The 19,339-nt window shown below is 38.5% G+C and overlaps 1 protein-coding gene across 1 annotated transcript in view; it reads right to left on the reverse strand.

Annotated features, from left to right (window-relative positions):
* The window catches only part of LOC124877798 (protein unc-13 homolog B-like), a 222,850-nt gene that overhangs the window by 156,062 nt on the left and 47,449 nt on the right, over nt 1-19,339 (reverse strand). The window contains exons 4-8 of the mRNA XM_047381326.1: nt 10,869-10,986; nt 6,869-6,992; nt 4,770-4,843; nt 3,856-3,913; nt 2,829-3,042 (exon numbers count right to left, since the gene is read on the reverse strand). Of these exons, the coding sequence (XP_047237282.1) occupies nt 2,829-3,042; nt 3,856-3,913; nt 4,770-4,843; nt 6,869-6,992; nt 10,869-10,986 (588 nt within the window). The remainder of the gene's footprint in view (nt 1-2,828; nt 3,043-3,855; nt 3,914-4,769; nt 4,844-6,868; nt 6,993-10,868; nt 10,987-19,339) is intronic.

Raw genomic sequence — 19,339 nt, forward strand, 5'->3', positions numbered from 1 at the left:
TGTTGGGATTCTTTGCTTGCAGCAGACTGACTTCTTTGCTCCGGTGGATCAGACGATGGCTGTCTGGGTGAAGGTGGACTGGAAAAAAGTCTCAAAGGACTTAGCCTTCCTAACATGGATTCAAACCCAGATGTGGACTGGTTACCAGCTTGAGCCTCTGAGGTAGCATGGGTCGGTGTCTGGTTGGCATCGGCTTGTCTAGTGGGTTCAGAGGATTGAAAAGGCAAAAGTGACTGTATAGAGAACTTCTTCTCTGTTGCGGGCTCCTGACAGGCAGGTGGAACTATAGCCACTGGTGGAGACGTACCACCGCTTTTGGGAATAAATACAAGCAGCTTTGAAATTCCTGATTCGGGTTGTGGTGATGTTTGGGTGGTAGTTGGTTCTGCTATGGTTGCACAAGATGTTTCAGAGGCTTCGGTGTTAGCTTTAGGGATGAATGAGAACAATTTTGAAATACCAGAGTCAGTTTGCGGTGCTTGGGGAGATGAAGATGTAGCAGAGGCTTCTACCTCAGTTGGAGACTTGGATCCTGTGAATGTGCTGAACAATGAGCTCATTGCATTTTTCACTCCGGTTATGCCTTGTTCAACAGAGCTTTCCTCTTTAACATCGGGTTTGACTATATTGCTGTCATTGTCCTCAGGTTGTAAAATCTTAGCATCAATTGGTAGGGCAGGGAGTTTTCTTCTTGGGGGCTTGGGCATTGATTCATAGTTGTTGATCTCCTCCTCTTTTGCAGCCAGGTATTCAGACACTGAGTTAACTAGGCTCCGCAGTTCACCCACTGGATCGATGTATTCATCACTAGGTTCATCCACGGGAGACAACATTGGATCTTGTTGATCAGTTGTTCTGGCTTTGCTTGGAAAATCTTGTCCTTCAAAAGGTTGCATATACTTGCCAGGATAGCTGTAGCTTTCGTATTCAAAATTAGCCTCTCCCTCAGTGAATGTTAGATCCTCTAGTTCTTCATCAGATCCAAATGAGTACTGCATCTCATCAGAACCAAGCGAGTTATATTCAATACGCCCTCTGATCCAAGCAGCCTCTTCCCGAGCAGCTTCCTGCTCACGAAAAGCAGCATAGTTCTCCAGAGTGTCTTCTAAAGCGGTTTTTGCCCACAGTCTGGTCTTGTATAGGAGACTTTCTCTGTCTGTCGGCTGTCGCAGCTGTTTGACTGATGGAATTATGTCAATTTCAGGAGGAGACGATTCATCTTCAAAGCTGCCGGCTGCCTTGTAAACTAATCGTATTTCTCCGCTGCCAAAGCTATGTCTCTGTGCCCTGCCATTTGGCTCCAGTGTCTCCTCTGGGGATAGTCCATCACACTCGACGGTCTGATAAAATCTGCTGCCTTTGGACTCACAGCTGTCACTGATCCGGTAGATGATACTTTTATCTTCATCCTCCCAAAGTTTCTGCTCAGTGTCTAAATAGTCATCCAACACACCCGTGTCAGGCACTTTATATTTACTCTCCCAATCCTCTACACCCATACCGGAGTCCACAGGAATTATTCGAACTCCTCTCTTACTGTTTGATCGTCTACATTTGATAAACAAGCAGATATTATGCAGGAAGCAGTGGAATGTGATGCAAAGAAAGAAAAAAGAAGAAAGGAAATTAAGGAAACAAAACACAGAAGCAATAAACATGATTTAAAAGAACAGATCAAAGAAAGTCATGAAGATGAATAAAAGAAGTCAGGTACATTTTAAGAAACAACAACAAAATGCATTCTTACAATTGCCATCTGCAGTTTTACAAATGACAGTGTCTTTGTTTTTCTTAGAAATATTTATAAAAGCAAACTGGTTGACTGCAAGTGTTCACCAAATGTTAAGTTAACATTTGATCAGGTAACAGAAAGTAACTAAAGCCATGCAAAAATGTTTTTCCAGTGACACAAATATTTTTATTAATTTTGTGGCTTTATTTTCTCACATTGGTTTCAGATTAATATGTGGAGTAATTACCTGCACATCCACCAATTTTAAAAAGAATGTTTGCCTTATGTCGGCAAATAAATATGAATGAAGGACAAGTGTCCTTATTATCACTGTCATCTTGTGTTTCTGAAGAGAGAAATGCAGTTAACTTTGCTTTGCACCAAATTGGAATCAACATGAAATAAAACTACTGCTTCAGTGTTATAGATCATCAAGAACTTGAATGAGAGAGGTTCAGCTGCAGTGATGAAGGCTTCAGAACATCTAATAGTGTCCAGTTATGGCCGGGACATTCTCATTCTGATGAGAGAGCCACATGTTGCCACCGGTGCAGAGTACACTTAACATCAGTAGCAGGTGGGTGTTAGTGGGGCAGCAAAAAGAGAAATCAAGGATGGTTTTAAGGTATGCAGGAAGTGATGATAGGAAGCAGAAGAGTGGTGCTAAGTTATTTTATAAATCTTCTTTCTGAATGTTATTGTTTTTTATGTTTTTGACATCAAAATGGATTTTTTACTGCAGGACAAGTGTTAAGCTGAAAGGGAAACATCTCAATACAATTCATACCTGTGTTGCTTCTCAAATAAGAGAGTGGACTTTTTTCCAATGCTGTCGAAAAATAAGAATTTGCTAAAAAAAAAAACACCAAAATTCTCAACTTTGTCATTGTTCTAAAGTGTGTCATGATATCGAGTAATCAAAAGCAAAAACTCTAAAAATGATGAAGCCAAAACTCACAACACTTGTGTCACTATCAAAACTTTGACCGATATATAGATATCTATAGAAATCTATATATATAGATATCTATAGATATCTATATATATATATATATAAATGTAGTTATGAGTGATCTGTGAGTGTGTTTCTGTTTACCTGTTTGTCCTCATTTCTCTATAGTCTACATCATAACTGTGTACAGAGTCAGACTCCTTAGACAGGCTCTGATGTTGAACTCTGCGGCCTATGGGGTACTGATGGAGGGACGAATTCATCTGGGAAGTGTTGTGGAACCGTGGTGGTCGGTTCCCAGTTTCACTACGGTAGTCGCTGTCTCGGTCATCCACAGCGCTGTCGTGGTCATCATACGCTGTGTTGGGAACGATGCAAATAGTTTAGAGAAGCATTTCTACCTTCATTTAATTTATTTTTAGACCATTGTTATAAATATGTGCTATGGCATATACGGTGTATTAAAGAATGGAAAGATAACGTTCAGACAATTTAAATAGTTGAACAAATAGCTCCCTCTTGTGGTAGCAGGCATACAACACAAGAAGGCTTAACGGGTATGAAAGTTCTGTCTACAAATGGTTTTTAAGAGAAACAATGTGACTCGATATACAACACTACACAACAGGACGGACCACCATGTTTTGTATTTGCATTAGGATGGTACACGTATGATGATGATGACTGAAATTATTCCTTTTTATTTGTAGTGAGACAACAAGCCATTCTGCAACATGCAAACATGGAGAGAATAAATGAATCACAACCGGAAAAACAATCAACAACCACTTTACATACTTTGCTGGTCACTCCATCCAAAATAACTCCAACTGCCTGGTGGAATGAAGGAGAGTTTCCAAAACAGAGAAGTAAACTCTATTACTGAAGAATTTAACTGCCGTCTGAGTTGTGATTCCCAAATGCGATGCATGAACGACTGGGTTATAGTGGTAACTGCTTTTTGTCTTGAAAAAACTAAACAAATTTATAGAATTTTTATCATAGTCCTGCCTAATAAGCATCAATTATAAATCAAGTTTATAAAAAAGAAGATCCTCATTTATATGTTTAAATGTATCTGTTAAATTCTAAAAAAAAAAAAAAAAAAAGATTACAAATACAACTGAATAGAACCGAATTTTGCAACTGAAAAAGTATCGTTTTCACTTACAGCACTGTGAGGGCATAGATGTCATTCTTATTCTCTGGACCTCTCCTGGTAAGGGATACTGGCAAAAGAAGAAAAGGAAAAGGTTAAAAGAGAAAGAATAAAATGAGTTTGAAGAGCTTCCCACATTAGTTCCCTTCAATCATAACCTTTGCTTGCCACAAGGTGGCAGCAGAGCGTCACCAGAGGGATGTCTGGTTGTGTTTGATTAAACTAAAAGGGAAATAAAGCGAAACAAAAACTGGAATCTTTTTTTTAATTAGCTGAAAATTAGTTTGTATTTTTTCAAAGCAAATATAAACATAATATTTAAAGATTAAAAATGCAGCAGGCAAATCAAGCAGGGACGTTTTCTGGTGAAATATTGGACATCAATGGAGGTTTCAACCAGAACAAAGTTATAGTTTCACCTAGAGCTACAGTGTATTTTACAAGGTGAAAAGGGTTGTATTGAACCTGTGTAATTATGTTATACTTCAGATTTTATTTTATTTTTGTGTGTGATATCTTAAAATACACTGAACGGCATTAAGATTAAACCTCTCGCTCTGGTATTTTAGAAGAATATAGTTTGATTTTCTCCAGAATTTAAATTTCTGTATGTGAAACAGCCCTTTCACAAAATATGGGAGGGTTAGAAACTAAATTACTAAATAGGTTTGTTTTACATTTGTGTTAAAACTCCATCAGATAGTTCAAATGTTTACACATTAATCTAGTTTTTTCTCTGTTTAAATGAGGATGGCAGATGCGTTATGCTTCATGTTCAACCTCTGAAAGCTGGAGATTCACTCATTACTGTATGCAACCAAAACTTCAAATGCACTTCATATAAAACAATAACAAGTTGGTAAGTTACAGAAACTGGTATTACGCCTTTTTACAGATTACTAGCAGGAAACAATCATTGAACTGACCTCATCATGTATCTGCATGGTGTTGATCCGCTCCAGCTTACTGGTCCAGTACTGTGCCTCGTCTTCTGGGATATCTGATCGGAAGAAATGGAGGAAAGTGACAAAGTTATGAAAGACCCACAGGCATGGAAAGGGGGGATATGTCTAGTGATGGATGGAGAAACGAAAGTGGAAAGATTAAGCACATAATCCAGGAAAAATGGGAAGTTAAGTCAGCCAGAGTGCAGAAAGAAATAAAGGACGATGGACGCTGGGGCTCCACCCTTATCTCTGTTCTCTCTCCTCCATCCTCTCTCAACCAAGCAGCTTGGTGTGCTCAAACCCTATATTCATGCATTTTTGATGACTGATAAATGAGAAGTCTTTTCAGGCCTCAGAATTGAATTAACCAGCAGTTTAGGGATTGCAAAGGTTTTCCCAAAGCAATAGAGATTAAAAAAAGAGAAAAGAAGAAGAATTAAGGAAGGTGTGAAAGCCCGGCTGTAATCATATAGATTTCATATAGAGATAATAACCATCAGGGTACGTCTTCACACCGTGAATTAGGGATGCGCAGATGAAATTTTAGCCATTTATCGATATCCAATATTAATATTGGTGTTATCGCCGCTAGCCGATATTTACCGATATTATATATACATTTCCTATTTTCCTATAACACTGTGAAAAAAACGAGTCTGCGGTTTAAATTTAACAGATTTTTCTGATAATAATAATACCTATACACTACTTTACTTATGCTGAACATTCAGAACATGAGGAACTGAATCAAAAAAGCAGATCTACTTCAGTGAATTACTACAGGTTTATTACTAGCCCCTTGTAAAACAAGAGAGAATTCACAAAGCAGTGAAATCTACTCCCTTTTTGCACACATCATCTGCTTTATTTCTGAACCAGATTCACTAAATGCACTATATAGAATTAATTTGGAAAGTAATCACAAAGCTTCCACATGTTACACCACACCCTTTTTTCCAAACTGGATGAAATTCATCGTTAGAGTTATTAATAAACAATAAAGTAAAAAAAAAAAGGCCCTAAAATAGCCACATGTAAAAAGAGCACTTTTTGGATGCACAGTACATGTGGATGCAAACATGCTCAGGTTGCAGTTTTCCTCAAACACAGTAGAAGACATACAGAAACAATATTTCCTTCCAAATCAACAAGTGCTGAATTCATGGGGCACTCCTTAAAGAACAACATGTCACTGCATCAGGGATGATTCACGTTTGTAATGGCATATCTAAATCACATTTTTACTGCACAGGTTGTTGTTTTATTCTGGTGTTTAAGCTATATGCTGGTGAACATTCTTAGTCATTCAGGACATGACAATCAACTTGACGTCTACTGAAGAAGCCTTTGGGTGAGAGGCAGAACTTCGTCAAGAAACAAGAGAAGTAAAGAATCACTGAGGAATGCAACGCTATATGCTATAGGTTGATATTCTCTAAAACGCATGCATAATACCTCATTCACATGTGCGCATGCAAACAGAGTGGTAATTTTGCCAAAGTAAAAACAACATATTCTATCCTTCTTTTATCATAATTTTTTTTACTTTGTCGAACATACCTGGTTTTGATGACTTCATTTTACAAAGTCTGTTCTCTCTTGAGTTGCTAAACTCTATTTACATCACTAAAGAACTGAATTCCTCTTTTCTAAATGAAAAATAATTGAGCAAATCAAGGTGGACAGCTGCTCCACAATCTTCTCTATTACTGCTCCGAAACGAAAACAGATTTTTACTTTATTGCTTTTTTTCTGATACAAATAATATGCCAGATAACAAAATAATATCCCTGCTTTCTATCGTAAAAGTTCAGTTTTCGGAAAGAGGGTCATTTTTTGTTAAATAAAAATATTAGGGTAAACTTTTATGCCCTGTTCTACGAGATAATATAAAGGGGTCATTGGCCTGGCTTCAGTTATTTTGTCAGGAATGTCAAAGAAGTGTTTCTGTGAAGAACTGCCTGAAGTGCTTTATACTCCTGTCCTCTCATACCTTAAATAAAACCATCAGTTCATTAAACAGGCAAATCCCCGGAAACAGGAGCACTGTTTTCTGTCTGTGATGCTGTGATACACACCAAAGGGAAGCTCAAAGCGAGTGTCCAGCAGCACTTGGTGCGGAGTTGGATTGGTGGTGCCGCAGATCTGATCCTCCTTCATTAACACCTCAGAGTCCAGAGCTGTCCACTCTCCCGGTCCCTCCTGGAGAACAGAAGCGCAAAGAAATAGAAAAATGTTGCTTAACATGGAGGAACATAAGGTGCATCGAGGAAAGTGCAGAAAGAAGACAGATGGGGAGACGTATGACAACTAGAAGGGCTTGAAACAAAAGAAAACGTGAAAAAAATAAAAACAGAAGAAGCATCAATATTAAAACACTAAAAAGGAAAAGACTGAGGAAGCATTACTAAATACCATACTGCTGCCTTTCTTTAAAGTCCATAAACAGACTAATGAGATCCATAGAACAACCCAACCAGCCTGGAAATCCTTAAACAATTCAAATATTCCCAACAAGCAACCAGTGAGCAGCTTTTTAAGCCTGTCAAAAGAAACTGCTGCTTAAATAAGGAAGAACTGTTTTTTATAACATAAGTTGTTATTATAAGGAGCTCCAAGATAAAGATTTGTGATAACATTTCCTTTAACGTCTGTCCATAAGTACAAACAGAACTAATTCAATCCATCACAGGCAGGGTGGACGTATTTATCTTGCATCTACAAGTCAAATCAGAAATACACAGATTTTACAACATTTTAGAAAATGTTAAACTTAGCAACACTGTTTTAATTAAGAGCTTGGTTTGTTATTAACCCTGAATGGACATATCTAATAAAACAAGTGGATTAATCTGTTTAAAACTGAATAGCCTTGATTCACTCAAGGATTTCTTATGTTTTACACACAAAAAGTATCAGCATTTGTCAAATTTCCAGGATAGTTGCAGACTTGCACTTCAAACTGTGTTGCCGAAAAGCATCCAGAGCTGTTTGGTATATATAAAAACAGATGAATAATCGCAAAGACATGAACACCTTGAATATTAAGACCAGGACAAAAACACTTATTAAGGGAATAACTTAGCATTTCTTGTTTCTTCCCGTGTCTTAAAGCAGTAATCAGGTTCCAATCTGTGCATCGATATAGGTATTGATCCTTATTAATGGGTCTCTTCCTTTTATTGATCATCAACACTGTTAATTTAGTTCCAAACAAAGCGGAGGAAGATTCATTCCTCCTAATAGTATACTTCATTTGTTGAAACGTACAGTACTTTTGAAATCTTCTCTAAAAAACTAAACTCTACCAAATCTGTGAATTTTTAATGAATTTTAAAGCCACGGTCTCAACTGCTAACAACAATTAATGGCCAGAAATAGGTGACAAATAAACAAATAATTAACCACATCAAATATAACCTGAAATTCATTTTTGTTTTTTTTTGCATCTGTTTAATTTTTTTATCTTTTATACACAATTAGACACAAAGGTGGAGGTCAGTTAAAATTCACACATTGACAGCTAGAAAGACTACAGGTCCTTCTCAAAATATTAGCATATTGTGATAAAGTTCATTATTTTCCATAATGTAATGATGAAAATTTAACATTCATATATTTTAGATTCATTGCACACTAACTGAAATATTTCAGGTCTTTTATTGTCTTAATACGGATGATTTTGGCATACAGCTCATGAAAACCCAAAATTCCTATCTCACAAAATTAGCATATTTCATCCGACCAATAAAAGAAAAGTGTTTTTAATACAAAAAACGTCAACCTTCAAATAATCATGTACAGTTATGCACTCAATACTTGGTCGGGAATCCTTTTGCAGAAATGACTGCTTCAATGCGGCGTGGCATGGAGGCAATCAGCCTGTGGCACTGCTGAGGTCTTATGGAGGCCCAGGATGCTTCGATAGCGGCCTTTAGCTCATCCAGAGTGTTGGGTCTTGAGTCTCTCAACGTTCTCTTCACAATATCCCACAGATTCTCTATGGGGTTCAGGTCAGGAGAGTTGGCAGGCCAATTGAGCACAGTGATACCATGGTCAGTAAACCATTTACCAGTGGTTTTGGCACTGTGAGCAGGTGCCAGGTCGTGCTGAAAAATGAAATCTTCATCTCCATAAAGCTTTTCAGCAGATGGAAGCATGAAGTGCTCCAAAATCTCCTGATAGCTAGCTGCATTGACCCTGCCCTTGATAAAACACAGTGGACCAACACCAGCAGCTGACATGGCACCCCAGACCATCACTGACTGTGGGTACTTGACACTGGACGTCTGGCATTTTGGCATTTCCTTCTCCCCAGTCTTCCTCCAGACTCTGGCACCTTGATTTCCGAATGACATGCAGAATTTGCTTTCATCCGAAAAAAGTACTTTGGACCACTGAGCAACAGTCCAGCGCTGCTTCTCTGTAGCCCAGGTCAGGCGCTTCTGCCGCTGTTTCTGGTTCAAAAGTGGCTTGACCTGGGGAATGCGGCACCTGTAGCCCATTTCCTGCACACGCCTGTGCACGGTGGCTCTGGATGTTTCTACTCCAGACTCAGTCCACTGCTTCCGCAGGTCCCCCAAGGTCTGGAATCGGCCCTTCTCCACAATCTTCCTCAGGGTCCGGTCACCTCTTCTTGTTGTGCAGCGTTTTCTGCCACACTTTTTCCTTCCCACAGACTTCCCACTGAGGTGCCTTGATACAGCACTCTGGGAACAGCCTATTTGTTCAGAAATTTCTTTCTGTGTCTTACCCTCTTGCTTGAGGGTGTCAATAGTGGCCTTCTGGACAGCAGTCAGGTCGGCAGTCTTACCCATGATTGGGGTTTTGAGTGATGAACCAGGCTGGGAGTTTTAAAGGCCTCAGGAATCTTTTGCAGGTGTTTAGAGTTAACTTGTTGATTCAGATGATTAGGTTCATAGCTCGTTTAGAGACCCTTTTAATGATATGCTAATTTTGTGAGATAGGAATTGTGGGTTTTCATGAGCTGTATGCCAAAATCATCCGTATTAAGACAATAAAAGACCTGAAATATTTCAGTTAGTGTGCAATGAATCTAAAATATATGAATGTTAAATTTTCATCATGACATTATGGAAAATAATGAACTTTATCACAATATGCTAATATTTTGAGAAGGACCTGTACAACCTGTTAAGCTTCAAAACTGTTCATATGGAAATATTGAACATATTTAAAGAGTAACAGCAAACACAGAGCCGGTTCAAGACAAAGTAAACTAAGCTCCCCTGATGGTTGGGGGCCCTAACCATCAGCTCCCATAACTGCTTGAATTTTTGCACAGACAATAGATACAAAATGTTTAAAATTGTTTTTTGAGAATACGAATACTATTAAATTTGATTTGACAGCTTCAGCAAAATAAAAGATTTTAAATAGCTGAAATTTAGCTGGGATTAGACCGATAGACCTTATAGGGACGAAAGCCTGGTCGTAACGCAGCAGGCCCCATTTTTAGGCTGAGGGGTTAGGTTTAAAGGTATGGTGTAATCTCAAATGTTGTTACTAAAATGAATGGAAGTCAATGGAGAATGGAGAATACGAATACTATTAAATTTGATTTGACGGCTTCAGCAAATTAAAAGATTTTAAATAGCTGAAATTGTAAAGAAATTGGAATGTTTACTCTGAAAGAAAATTTACTTTGTCAGTGCAAACAATAATCATCATAGTTTGATTAATAGAAACAATCTGATGCTAGGTTAATCTCGTCTCTGTGTTTTAGCTGGGATTATTCACAAATACCTCTCAGTCAATTAAACCTGGCCCCCTCTCCCAGGTTCCGCCAAATTTGTATTGAGATGCCGTTAGTGGTGGTGATAGTGTTAACGGGAGGAGGGGCCCCAAGTTCCAGTCTGCTCGGGGCCCCATACAGCATTGAGCAAATGCATGACTGATTCAGATGATAACAAATACCAAAAATAGGCAATAAACTGAGGTCATATGATATGTATGGTAATGGTGCAAAAACAAAAGCTTCTAAGACTAAAGTTTTGTAGACTAACTTTAGAGCCCTCTGTCTACATGGTAAAGTGAATAAACCTTTTGTTATGTTACCTCATCAGACTGATGAATGGTGTCCAGAGGTATCAGTGCTGTACCAATCATAGTGTCCCAGATCAAACCTTTGTTCCATAGCTCCACCACTAGACCTGAGTCCAGATTGCTGATCTCACTGTAGAGATACACAAACACAAAACAACATCAGTAACATACAGCATTTAGGCGTTCCAAATGGCCACAATGACAAGAGGTTTATTTGAAGGAGTCAAGATGATGCCTTCAAAACTAACACACTGTCCAACTGTAAAGCATGGTGGTGGTAGGGTCTTGCTGTGGGCTGTTGTGCTACCAATGCATTGCACAGAACGAATCAAATAATGAAATAATGATGAGGAAGGACTACCTCACATTAACTTAGTAGCTACACGGTTGAAATTTTGACAACTTCTTTTGGCATTAACTTTACAGTCCAACACCATTCTTGTTCCTCCTTCAGGTCAAGAAGTGCACCAGTTTTTATGTGAAACAGTGAGGGCGAAGGATGACAGCTGTCATCTTCTCTAAAAAGAAAACAGCAGCCAGCTGTCTCCTCTGCTCATCTGCATTTTAGATTCACATTCACATCGCCTCAGCTTGCCTGTCAATCATCTCTGATGACTCTTCGCAGCTGGGATAATGGAGAGAAGGTGGGTAGGAGAATGCTAGGTGGTGTGTGTGTACTCTATGTTGCCCATTTAGGACCTTTTCAGTATGTTCACTAACCTTCTGAAGACCGATAGACCTTATAGGGACGAAAGCCTGGTCGTAACGCAGCAGGCCCCATTTTTAGGCTGAGGGGTTAGGTTTAAAGGTATGGTGTAATCTCAAATGTTGTTACTAAAATGAAAGGAAGTCAATATAAAGTCCTAATATGGGAATAAAGACAAACGTATGTGTGTGTAGAAACAAGGAATGGAGTGAAAATGAGTGAAAAGGCAACCACAGAAATACTTTGAAACACCTTCAAACACCTTGAAGAATTTTGATCACGACCAAATCAAAAGATTTTTGCAAGTAAACATTATATTTTTATGTTCAAACTGGTTTTACATTACAATTTCTCAGCTATGTCTGAATCCTGCAATAAATCTGAAGCTTTAATAGCATTTAAAAATGTTATCATGCATGTCTCTGATTCTTATGTGTGCTATTTTTGTTTTGATCTTCATTCTTCTGAAAAACTGACATATTGGGAGCGGAGAGGGCAAAGGTGAACTGCGTTAATCAGAAGTCGTTTATTACATTAGAAGACAGACGTGGATCTGCTGGTTTAAAGTGAAAAAGCAAAGAAAGTATACAGTTTTAATTACTGACTCACTTTAATCTATGGGATTATGCAATCTAAAGCAGGAAGAAGAAATTCTCATATGATTAGAAACATGTCTGGTGTCCAGGCATGCTGTCTCTGAATGATAGACCAGATGTGAGTGTTTGAGTTATGGCATTATTTTCTGCATAATAGTTTACTACTCAATGTTGAGGGACAAATGAGTTGGAAAGCAGAGTCAGAATTGGTGTATTTTTAAACACCCAGAAGCCGAACACAGACAAACATGCTGGCATGCACACCTACTACACACAGCCAGGCGGGAGGAGACTGTGTGTTTGTAGTGCTTGAGACCCGACAGACGCTGTGCTCTCTGATGGAGACTGGAGCTCTGTGAAGTCATTGGTCAAATACAGCTTCAAACGTTCCTGCTGGGAAAGCTTTGCACAAACACACACTGCCGTTTTAGGATCAAGAACCAGAGAACAGAAGAGGAGAACAATATTTTCTTCTTCCTGAGTGTGCCATGTGCCTTTGTTTTTTTACTCCGTTGCTTTGACAGTCTTGTTAAGCTGGTTGGGTTTTTACATGAACAGTGATGTTTCAGCATCTGACCTCAATCTAACACAAAAGCCCAGTCATGTCCTGCACATAGGAAACTCTATTCGTATGTAGGTTTATACCTATATATAGATCATACTCAGTAGTTAACCCTACTTCACTGTGTTAACTGACCCTATCAATATTTTTATTTAAATCAATACCCTTTATAACAAAGTCATCATCGTTTCTCTGAAATGAAAGAATTTTTTTAAATCCTGAATCAATCCTTTCCAGCACTCACACAAAACAAAGCTGCTGTTGATATATCTCTTTAAGTTAAAAGAGAGCAGTTATGTTTGTGCATGAGGAGGGTTTTTAATTCCCAGATAAAAATCTACCAATAAAATACCATATTTTACCTAATTCCTTAAAGACTTGGAGCAGTATATATAATCTATAACTGACTCAACATCCCAAACTGCTTATATTCACATTAAGTGTAAAGGAATTTACTCTATACTAAACTCAATTAACTCCATAGTGCTATGATAACAATAACTGTGCAGATTAATTTATGATTAAAAGGGCATAAAAAATAGTAAATGGTAAATGGCCTGTACTTGTATAGCACTTTATCAAGTCCCCAGAGACCCCAAAGCGCTTCACACTGCAATCAGTCATTCACCCATTCATACACACATTCACACACTGACAGTGGTGAGCTACATTGTAGCCACGGCTGCCCTGGGGCGCACTGACAGAAGTGAGGCTGCCATACACAGGCGCCACCGAGCCCTCTGACCACAATCAGTAGTGCAAGGTGGTGAAGTGACTTGCTCAAGGACACAACGACTGAGACAGACATAGCCGGGGCTCAAACGGGCAACCCACCAGTTACAGGACTTTTTTTTACATCTGTTTTGTGTCAAAGAAATATTAGATACCAAAGAGAAAACAGAGGCAACACGGGCACCTGTAAATCCTCCTATAATAAAACACAAACTATTGGAATTGGCCAAACACAATGTGGAAAATCGATCAGAAGCAGAGCTGACTAGGTATTGTAGACCAAACCTTTAAATCAGGTATTTAGCTGCAAAGTTTGCAACCTGCTGCACCATTCCTCAGACCTGATATGCTGAGGAGCTTATTACTAACAAAGATAACCTTTACAGGTGACATGTTAACTCTGTTACATTCAAACCAAACCATCATCTGTTTAGCCTTTCTTCAAATAACCACCACTAGTTTTTCAACTGCTTTTCTACAAATCCCATTAAAAATAAACTGAAAACCCTTAAAATGTTACAAATTGAATGCAAAACAATGTGACAATCCTTTGCAGGAGAGAAGAGAGTGAAGAAAGAGGAAAAGGTTCCTAGCAGACAGACGTTAATCACTTCTGTTGTTGTAATTTGATAAAGTCACTACTCAAACACTTAATACAGGTTGATGCAGGCAGAAGGAAAAAGGTCACAATTTGTTGATACTTGAGCGGATCTTAATTGACGGGACTTAAAGGAAAGAGCAGACGATGACCTGAAACATCAGATAAACCAATCAATGACTGAGAACAGAGATGATCAGAAGAACTTCTCCCCAAACATCTAACTATATTCTCCCTTTTCATGTTAAAACAGCTAAAACTTTGAATTTAGATACTCTGAAAGCATCAATGTCACACCTAACAAATTAGGTAATATCACAGTTTTATCACACTAAATATCATTTTTGTTTTTCAGCAATTTTTTTCAGGAAAAAGGAAATGTGTCAATTAGGACATATGAAGCACAAAGAAAAAGAAGCAAAATGATGCTTCTTCGTTAAATCAAATCAGTAGGAAGCAAGCAACAGTAGATTTAAATTCAGAAATATCCAGTATGAAACACACACACACGAGGCCTGGTGACTCTGAATGCAAAAGATCGACATAAAACTGCTTAATCACCCTTTCACAGAAGCCAAACAACCCACCCGCCAATTATCAGATCTGATATAATGAACATATATAACAGACGCAAGATGTGCAAGAGTAAATAAATGGTGTAAGAGACAGTAGCAACACTTGATTTAAAAGAAGAGGCTATCTATAGAGGGATAACAAGAAATAATGTCAGTTATGGAGGAGAGTTTTAGACAGTTCTCTCACAAAGATTCAATACAGGCAACACAGGGCAGTGTAAAAAACTATAACTAATGCTCAGCAATATTTTTAATGTGCCTTTTTTAACACTGTAGTTAAGTTCAGATCCAATCCCAAGTATCAGATCAGAACACTGGAGTCTTTATTACATTAGTGTCTAAATGGACACACAGAACATCACTAACACTCCACAACGATAAGCCATAGGTGAACACAACTGAGTTTAAGCTTTTGAAAGCCTGTGATGCTGCTTGTCATGCAGGAGATCAGGAAGCTAAGACAGAAGAAAGATCTAAACTGAAGAAATGCATCAAAGAAACAAAGACTGTACTGATATCAGCAACAACCCATCACACACAACATATTTATTCTCCTAGAGAACCTGAATAGATTTATCACCAAGTTTTAACACATCACAGAAGAAAGGCCCCACCGAGTACAATGGGCCTGAGACCCCATGTGGTGAGACCACACCAATCTTAACGAAGCTCCACGACCGCATGGGGTGCCATGGCGGATCCTGTGACTCTGTGCAGGTGAGGTAGTGCCCACCTCTTTAACATCTCCCTGGTACAGGCCACCGTCCTAACATTCCTATGCCAAAACAATCAGCTGCATGTCAATAAATGACTAACAACCAGTAACCCTGAACCCAGTTGTGATAAATGGTTTTGAAAGATTTCCCCTAGCACACCTCAAACACAACATCCCACCCACCTTAGACCTCTCCATGAAACTAAACTCTCTTGACCTCAACACACACCTGCGCAAATGGATCTATTGTTTCCTCACTGGTAGACCACAGACTGTTCGCAGGGCAGAAAACACCTCCCCCTCGCCTCCCATCCTTGCTCACGCTGAGCAGGGATGTGCACTGAGTCCTCTATGTTTCTCCCTGCATACACACCACTGCAAACACCAGCATTAGATTTGGAGGCAACACCATCAAAGTGGTCCAAATTGCTGACAGTTTTACATCCAACAGAGCAAAGATCAAGAATCTACACAGATGGAGCAGAGACAAAAACCAACTCCTAAATGCAACAAAAACAAAGAGGTTGTTCCTGGGCTCCAGGAAGCTCAATCCTAATGTTATCTTCCCATCAACATGAACAGTGATCTGATGGAAGTTAAGCTTTAGGTACATTGGAATTTACATTAGCCAAACTTGATATATACAGAAAATTACAGTGAAGGGCAAGGAAGGGCTCCAATGACTCCATCTCCATAGCTCAGAAGAGCTATTCACAGCATACTACACTCAAAAAGCCACATTAGTCATAAGAGACACTTCACACCCAAGTCAAGTTTGCTCCACCACCGTCTGATAGGTCACAGTGAAAAGAGAGAATGTTCTGGATGCTGCAGTTTCTGTCTGTCTGTGTCATGTGACCTGCTCTGTGCTCAGACAGATCTCTATGTGGGGGATGCAACATTGCAAACATTACTGATCACATTTTATGACATTGAAAGCAAAGTGCTAAGTTTATGAAGCAAGGGAACAACTTTTTCTGTACGTTATGTCTGCATAAGAATAACTGGAACTACTGAAACACGTTAGACGCCTAATTATCAATGAGCCATATCAAAACTGACTAAACAAGCTAACATTAGCCTAGCATGTTAGCAAATTGCTCTGCATAAAAATATAATAATCAGGAGCCAGATGTGAGTTTATTAAAGATGATAGCTGTATTAATGAGGGTAGCTTCAGTGAACAAATGGTGCAGCTATAAGAAAGCGTATGTTAATAGAATGGTGATACTGTGAATGACAAAATATTTATCTCTCCCTGGAAAAAAGGGAAAGAAGAGACTGTAGTGTCTGGATTGTTATTAGTGAGTTGGACACAACCACAATAGTAATGTAGACCATGTATTGTGTTATTTTAAAGCACTTTAAAGCTACTGAATACTCTGTATTGGCAAATGTTTGTTTTTAAATGACTCAAATTGGTATCTGGGACAAAATATGTATTATATTCACTGTTCTAAATTCAAAAACACAACATACACAAAATATTTCATTTAAGTCAAATTGTTTTATACCCACATACATTTTACTTGGAACAAAAATTGTTCTATTTTATTTGCAATAAAAGATTACTTGCTAAGTGTTTCAGAACTAATTATTGCTGCTACATTAAAGTATTTAATTAAAAATAAAAACAAACACAAAAAAACGTCCAAATGGTCTGGCAGTATAAGAGAAAAGTTACAGGCAGGTTAATAAAGCAGCTAGAAGTTGAAAAGCAGAAGCCTTTAACAACCAATAATAGCTTTAAAATGAATGAACTGCTGTGTGATATACTACACCACACTGTAGGCAGCAGCTAGATTGGGAATTGATTTGGTCGCCATAATGTGGCTCTATGGAGTAAAATCTAATTCAGTCCATTCGTATAAAGCGTCATTGCCAGGCTCGTCATGTAATCCATCACAAACATCCTGAGTCCCAAAAGACGGACCACAAATGCCTTTGGTTTAATTAATTTCAATAAATCAATTATGAACCTGATACTTAGAACAAATTGTCTTCAGTTGGTTTAAAGGTTTAAAGGATTACTCATGAACCCTTAATGATTCTTTAATATACTGTCAACATGGCCCACAACAAAAACCTGCAAACCTAATGACTTCCCTGTCAAACACAGATCTAAACCATGTCCATAGACTAGTAGATTATAGCTTGCATTTCAGGCTAAACTGGGATAAATTTGGTCCAAAACCTTTAAACCAAGTCTGATTTTAGCTGCAAAAAAACAGAAAATACAAAAAAAAAAAAAAACAAATGCAAAAAACTGCAGAAAACTATATATGCCTACATGGTGTGATGGTGTGACCGCATTACAGGAGAAGAGGTTTAAAAAGGTTCTTCAGATTAGATCTTCATTAATTGTTGAATGTTTTTATGTTTCATTCTATCGTAACTTAAATCATGAGGTAGTGCATATTAAAATGTTTTTGCAGATGGTTTAGTATGTTGCTCGGGTTTGTACTGGATACATCGTGCCCTCCACTCTTATGGACATCCCTGGTAAAGATGTGTAAAAAACAATCTTTAATTATCAGCTGTTTCTTTAAATTTTAAAAATACACATCCTTTAATTTGTGTATATTTAGTTATCTGTTGAATAAAATACACTGGTGCCAACCCAAACAATCCTTATAATAAGATTAAATGAAATAATTTTTGATCAATACTATAATTTAAGTTAATCAGCATTTCTATAATCCATGGCTTTCTGTCTCCTGGGGGTATAAATATGATGCGACAAAGAGGCAGATTTTTTAGCCATTAAGCAGAAGAAGGGTTCAGTTTATCTTAAAACAACCTACTATGAGAAGGGCTTCACATATTTTAAATCACTATCATCACTGCAATACCAACATCTGCAATGTTATGATTGCAGAGGACAGTTTGGATGCAACATCTGACAGCTTGTAATATTTCAGGTGCCATACATTAATATTCTGCTTGCAAATAACATATTTGGCCACTTAAATAGCCTTTCACTGTCCATTCCTACACCTGATTCACAGTAGATTGTAGTGATCAAATCCTACACATCAGGCAGATTGATTGACGTTGTCAGGATGGAAAAGGATGAGTAGTGGGTTAACCGCAATCAATATCATTATCGCAATATCTAACAATAAAAATTGCAGATGGACTGGCGACCTGTCCAGGGTGTATCCTGCCTCTCGCCCATAGACTGCTGGAGATAGGCACCAGCTCCCCCGCGACCCACTATGGAATAAGCGGTAGAAAATGACTGACTGACTGACTGTTTTCCTAACGTTGTGCAGCCCTAATGAGTTGGGTGGCTAGGGAAGTAAGGGAGATTTCCAAATCTCACATGTTAGAGTCACCAATGTTCCAGAATAATCCTTGGATGCTATCTACACATGTGGTTGTGTGGGAGACATGCCAGGAAAAAGCCTTTTCTGTCCTACCATCACAAATGTAAACAGGTGGAGTTTCCTAAACTCTATTGAAACCTTAACTGTCACTGTGTGCTTTGGTCAGATGAGACTGAACCTTTCAGAAACAAACAGTTCAGCTAGGACAGATGTAAAACAAATGATTATTATGTGAAAAAGCATCTCATCTCCACTGTTAAGTAAGGTGGAGGATTTGTGATACTGCGGGCCTGCTTCTATTGCTAGGAATCGTGTTAGATTAAATTGCTCCATAAGCACTTAAAACAGGTGGACATTTTTAATAAAAATCAGGTAGCCTCTACGCTTCTCCTGAACCACTGAAAATGAGTCACTAGCAGGAGGATGACCCAAAACATAATCAACATGGCCATTTCACTCTGAAAAGACTCACAAAGAGAGGGTTGGCAATTAGAAAAGTTCTAATGATGTGAAATTACATAATTATATCTTTGGCGCTCGGACCTGGGAGGAAGACATGAATGCTGTGAATGATATGAGCTAAGATGAACATTTGTAAGGCTTAGATTTAGAGATGTCTTCCCCCCGATCCGCCACTGGTGGTGGATTGGCGGCCAGGGAGCGAGGAAGC

The sequence above is a fragment of the Girardinichthys multiradiatus genome, chromosome 12, assembly GCF_021462225.1.
Source record: "Girardinichthys multiradiatus isolate DD_20200921_A chromosome 12, DD_fGirMul_XY1, whole genome shotgun sequence".
NCBI classification, from domain to species: domain Eukaryota; kingdom Metazoa; phylum Chordata; class Actinopteri; order Cyprinodontiformes; family Goodeidae; genus Girardinichthys; species Girardinichthys multiradiatus.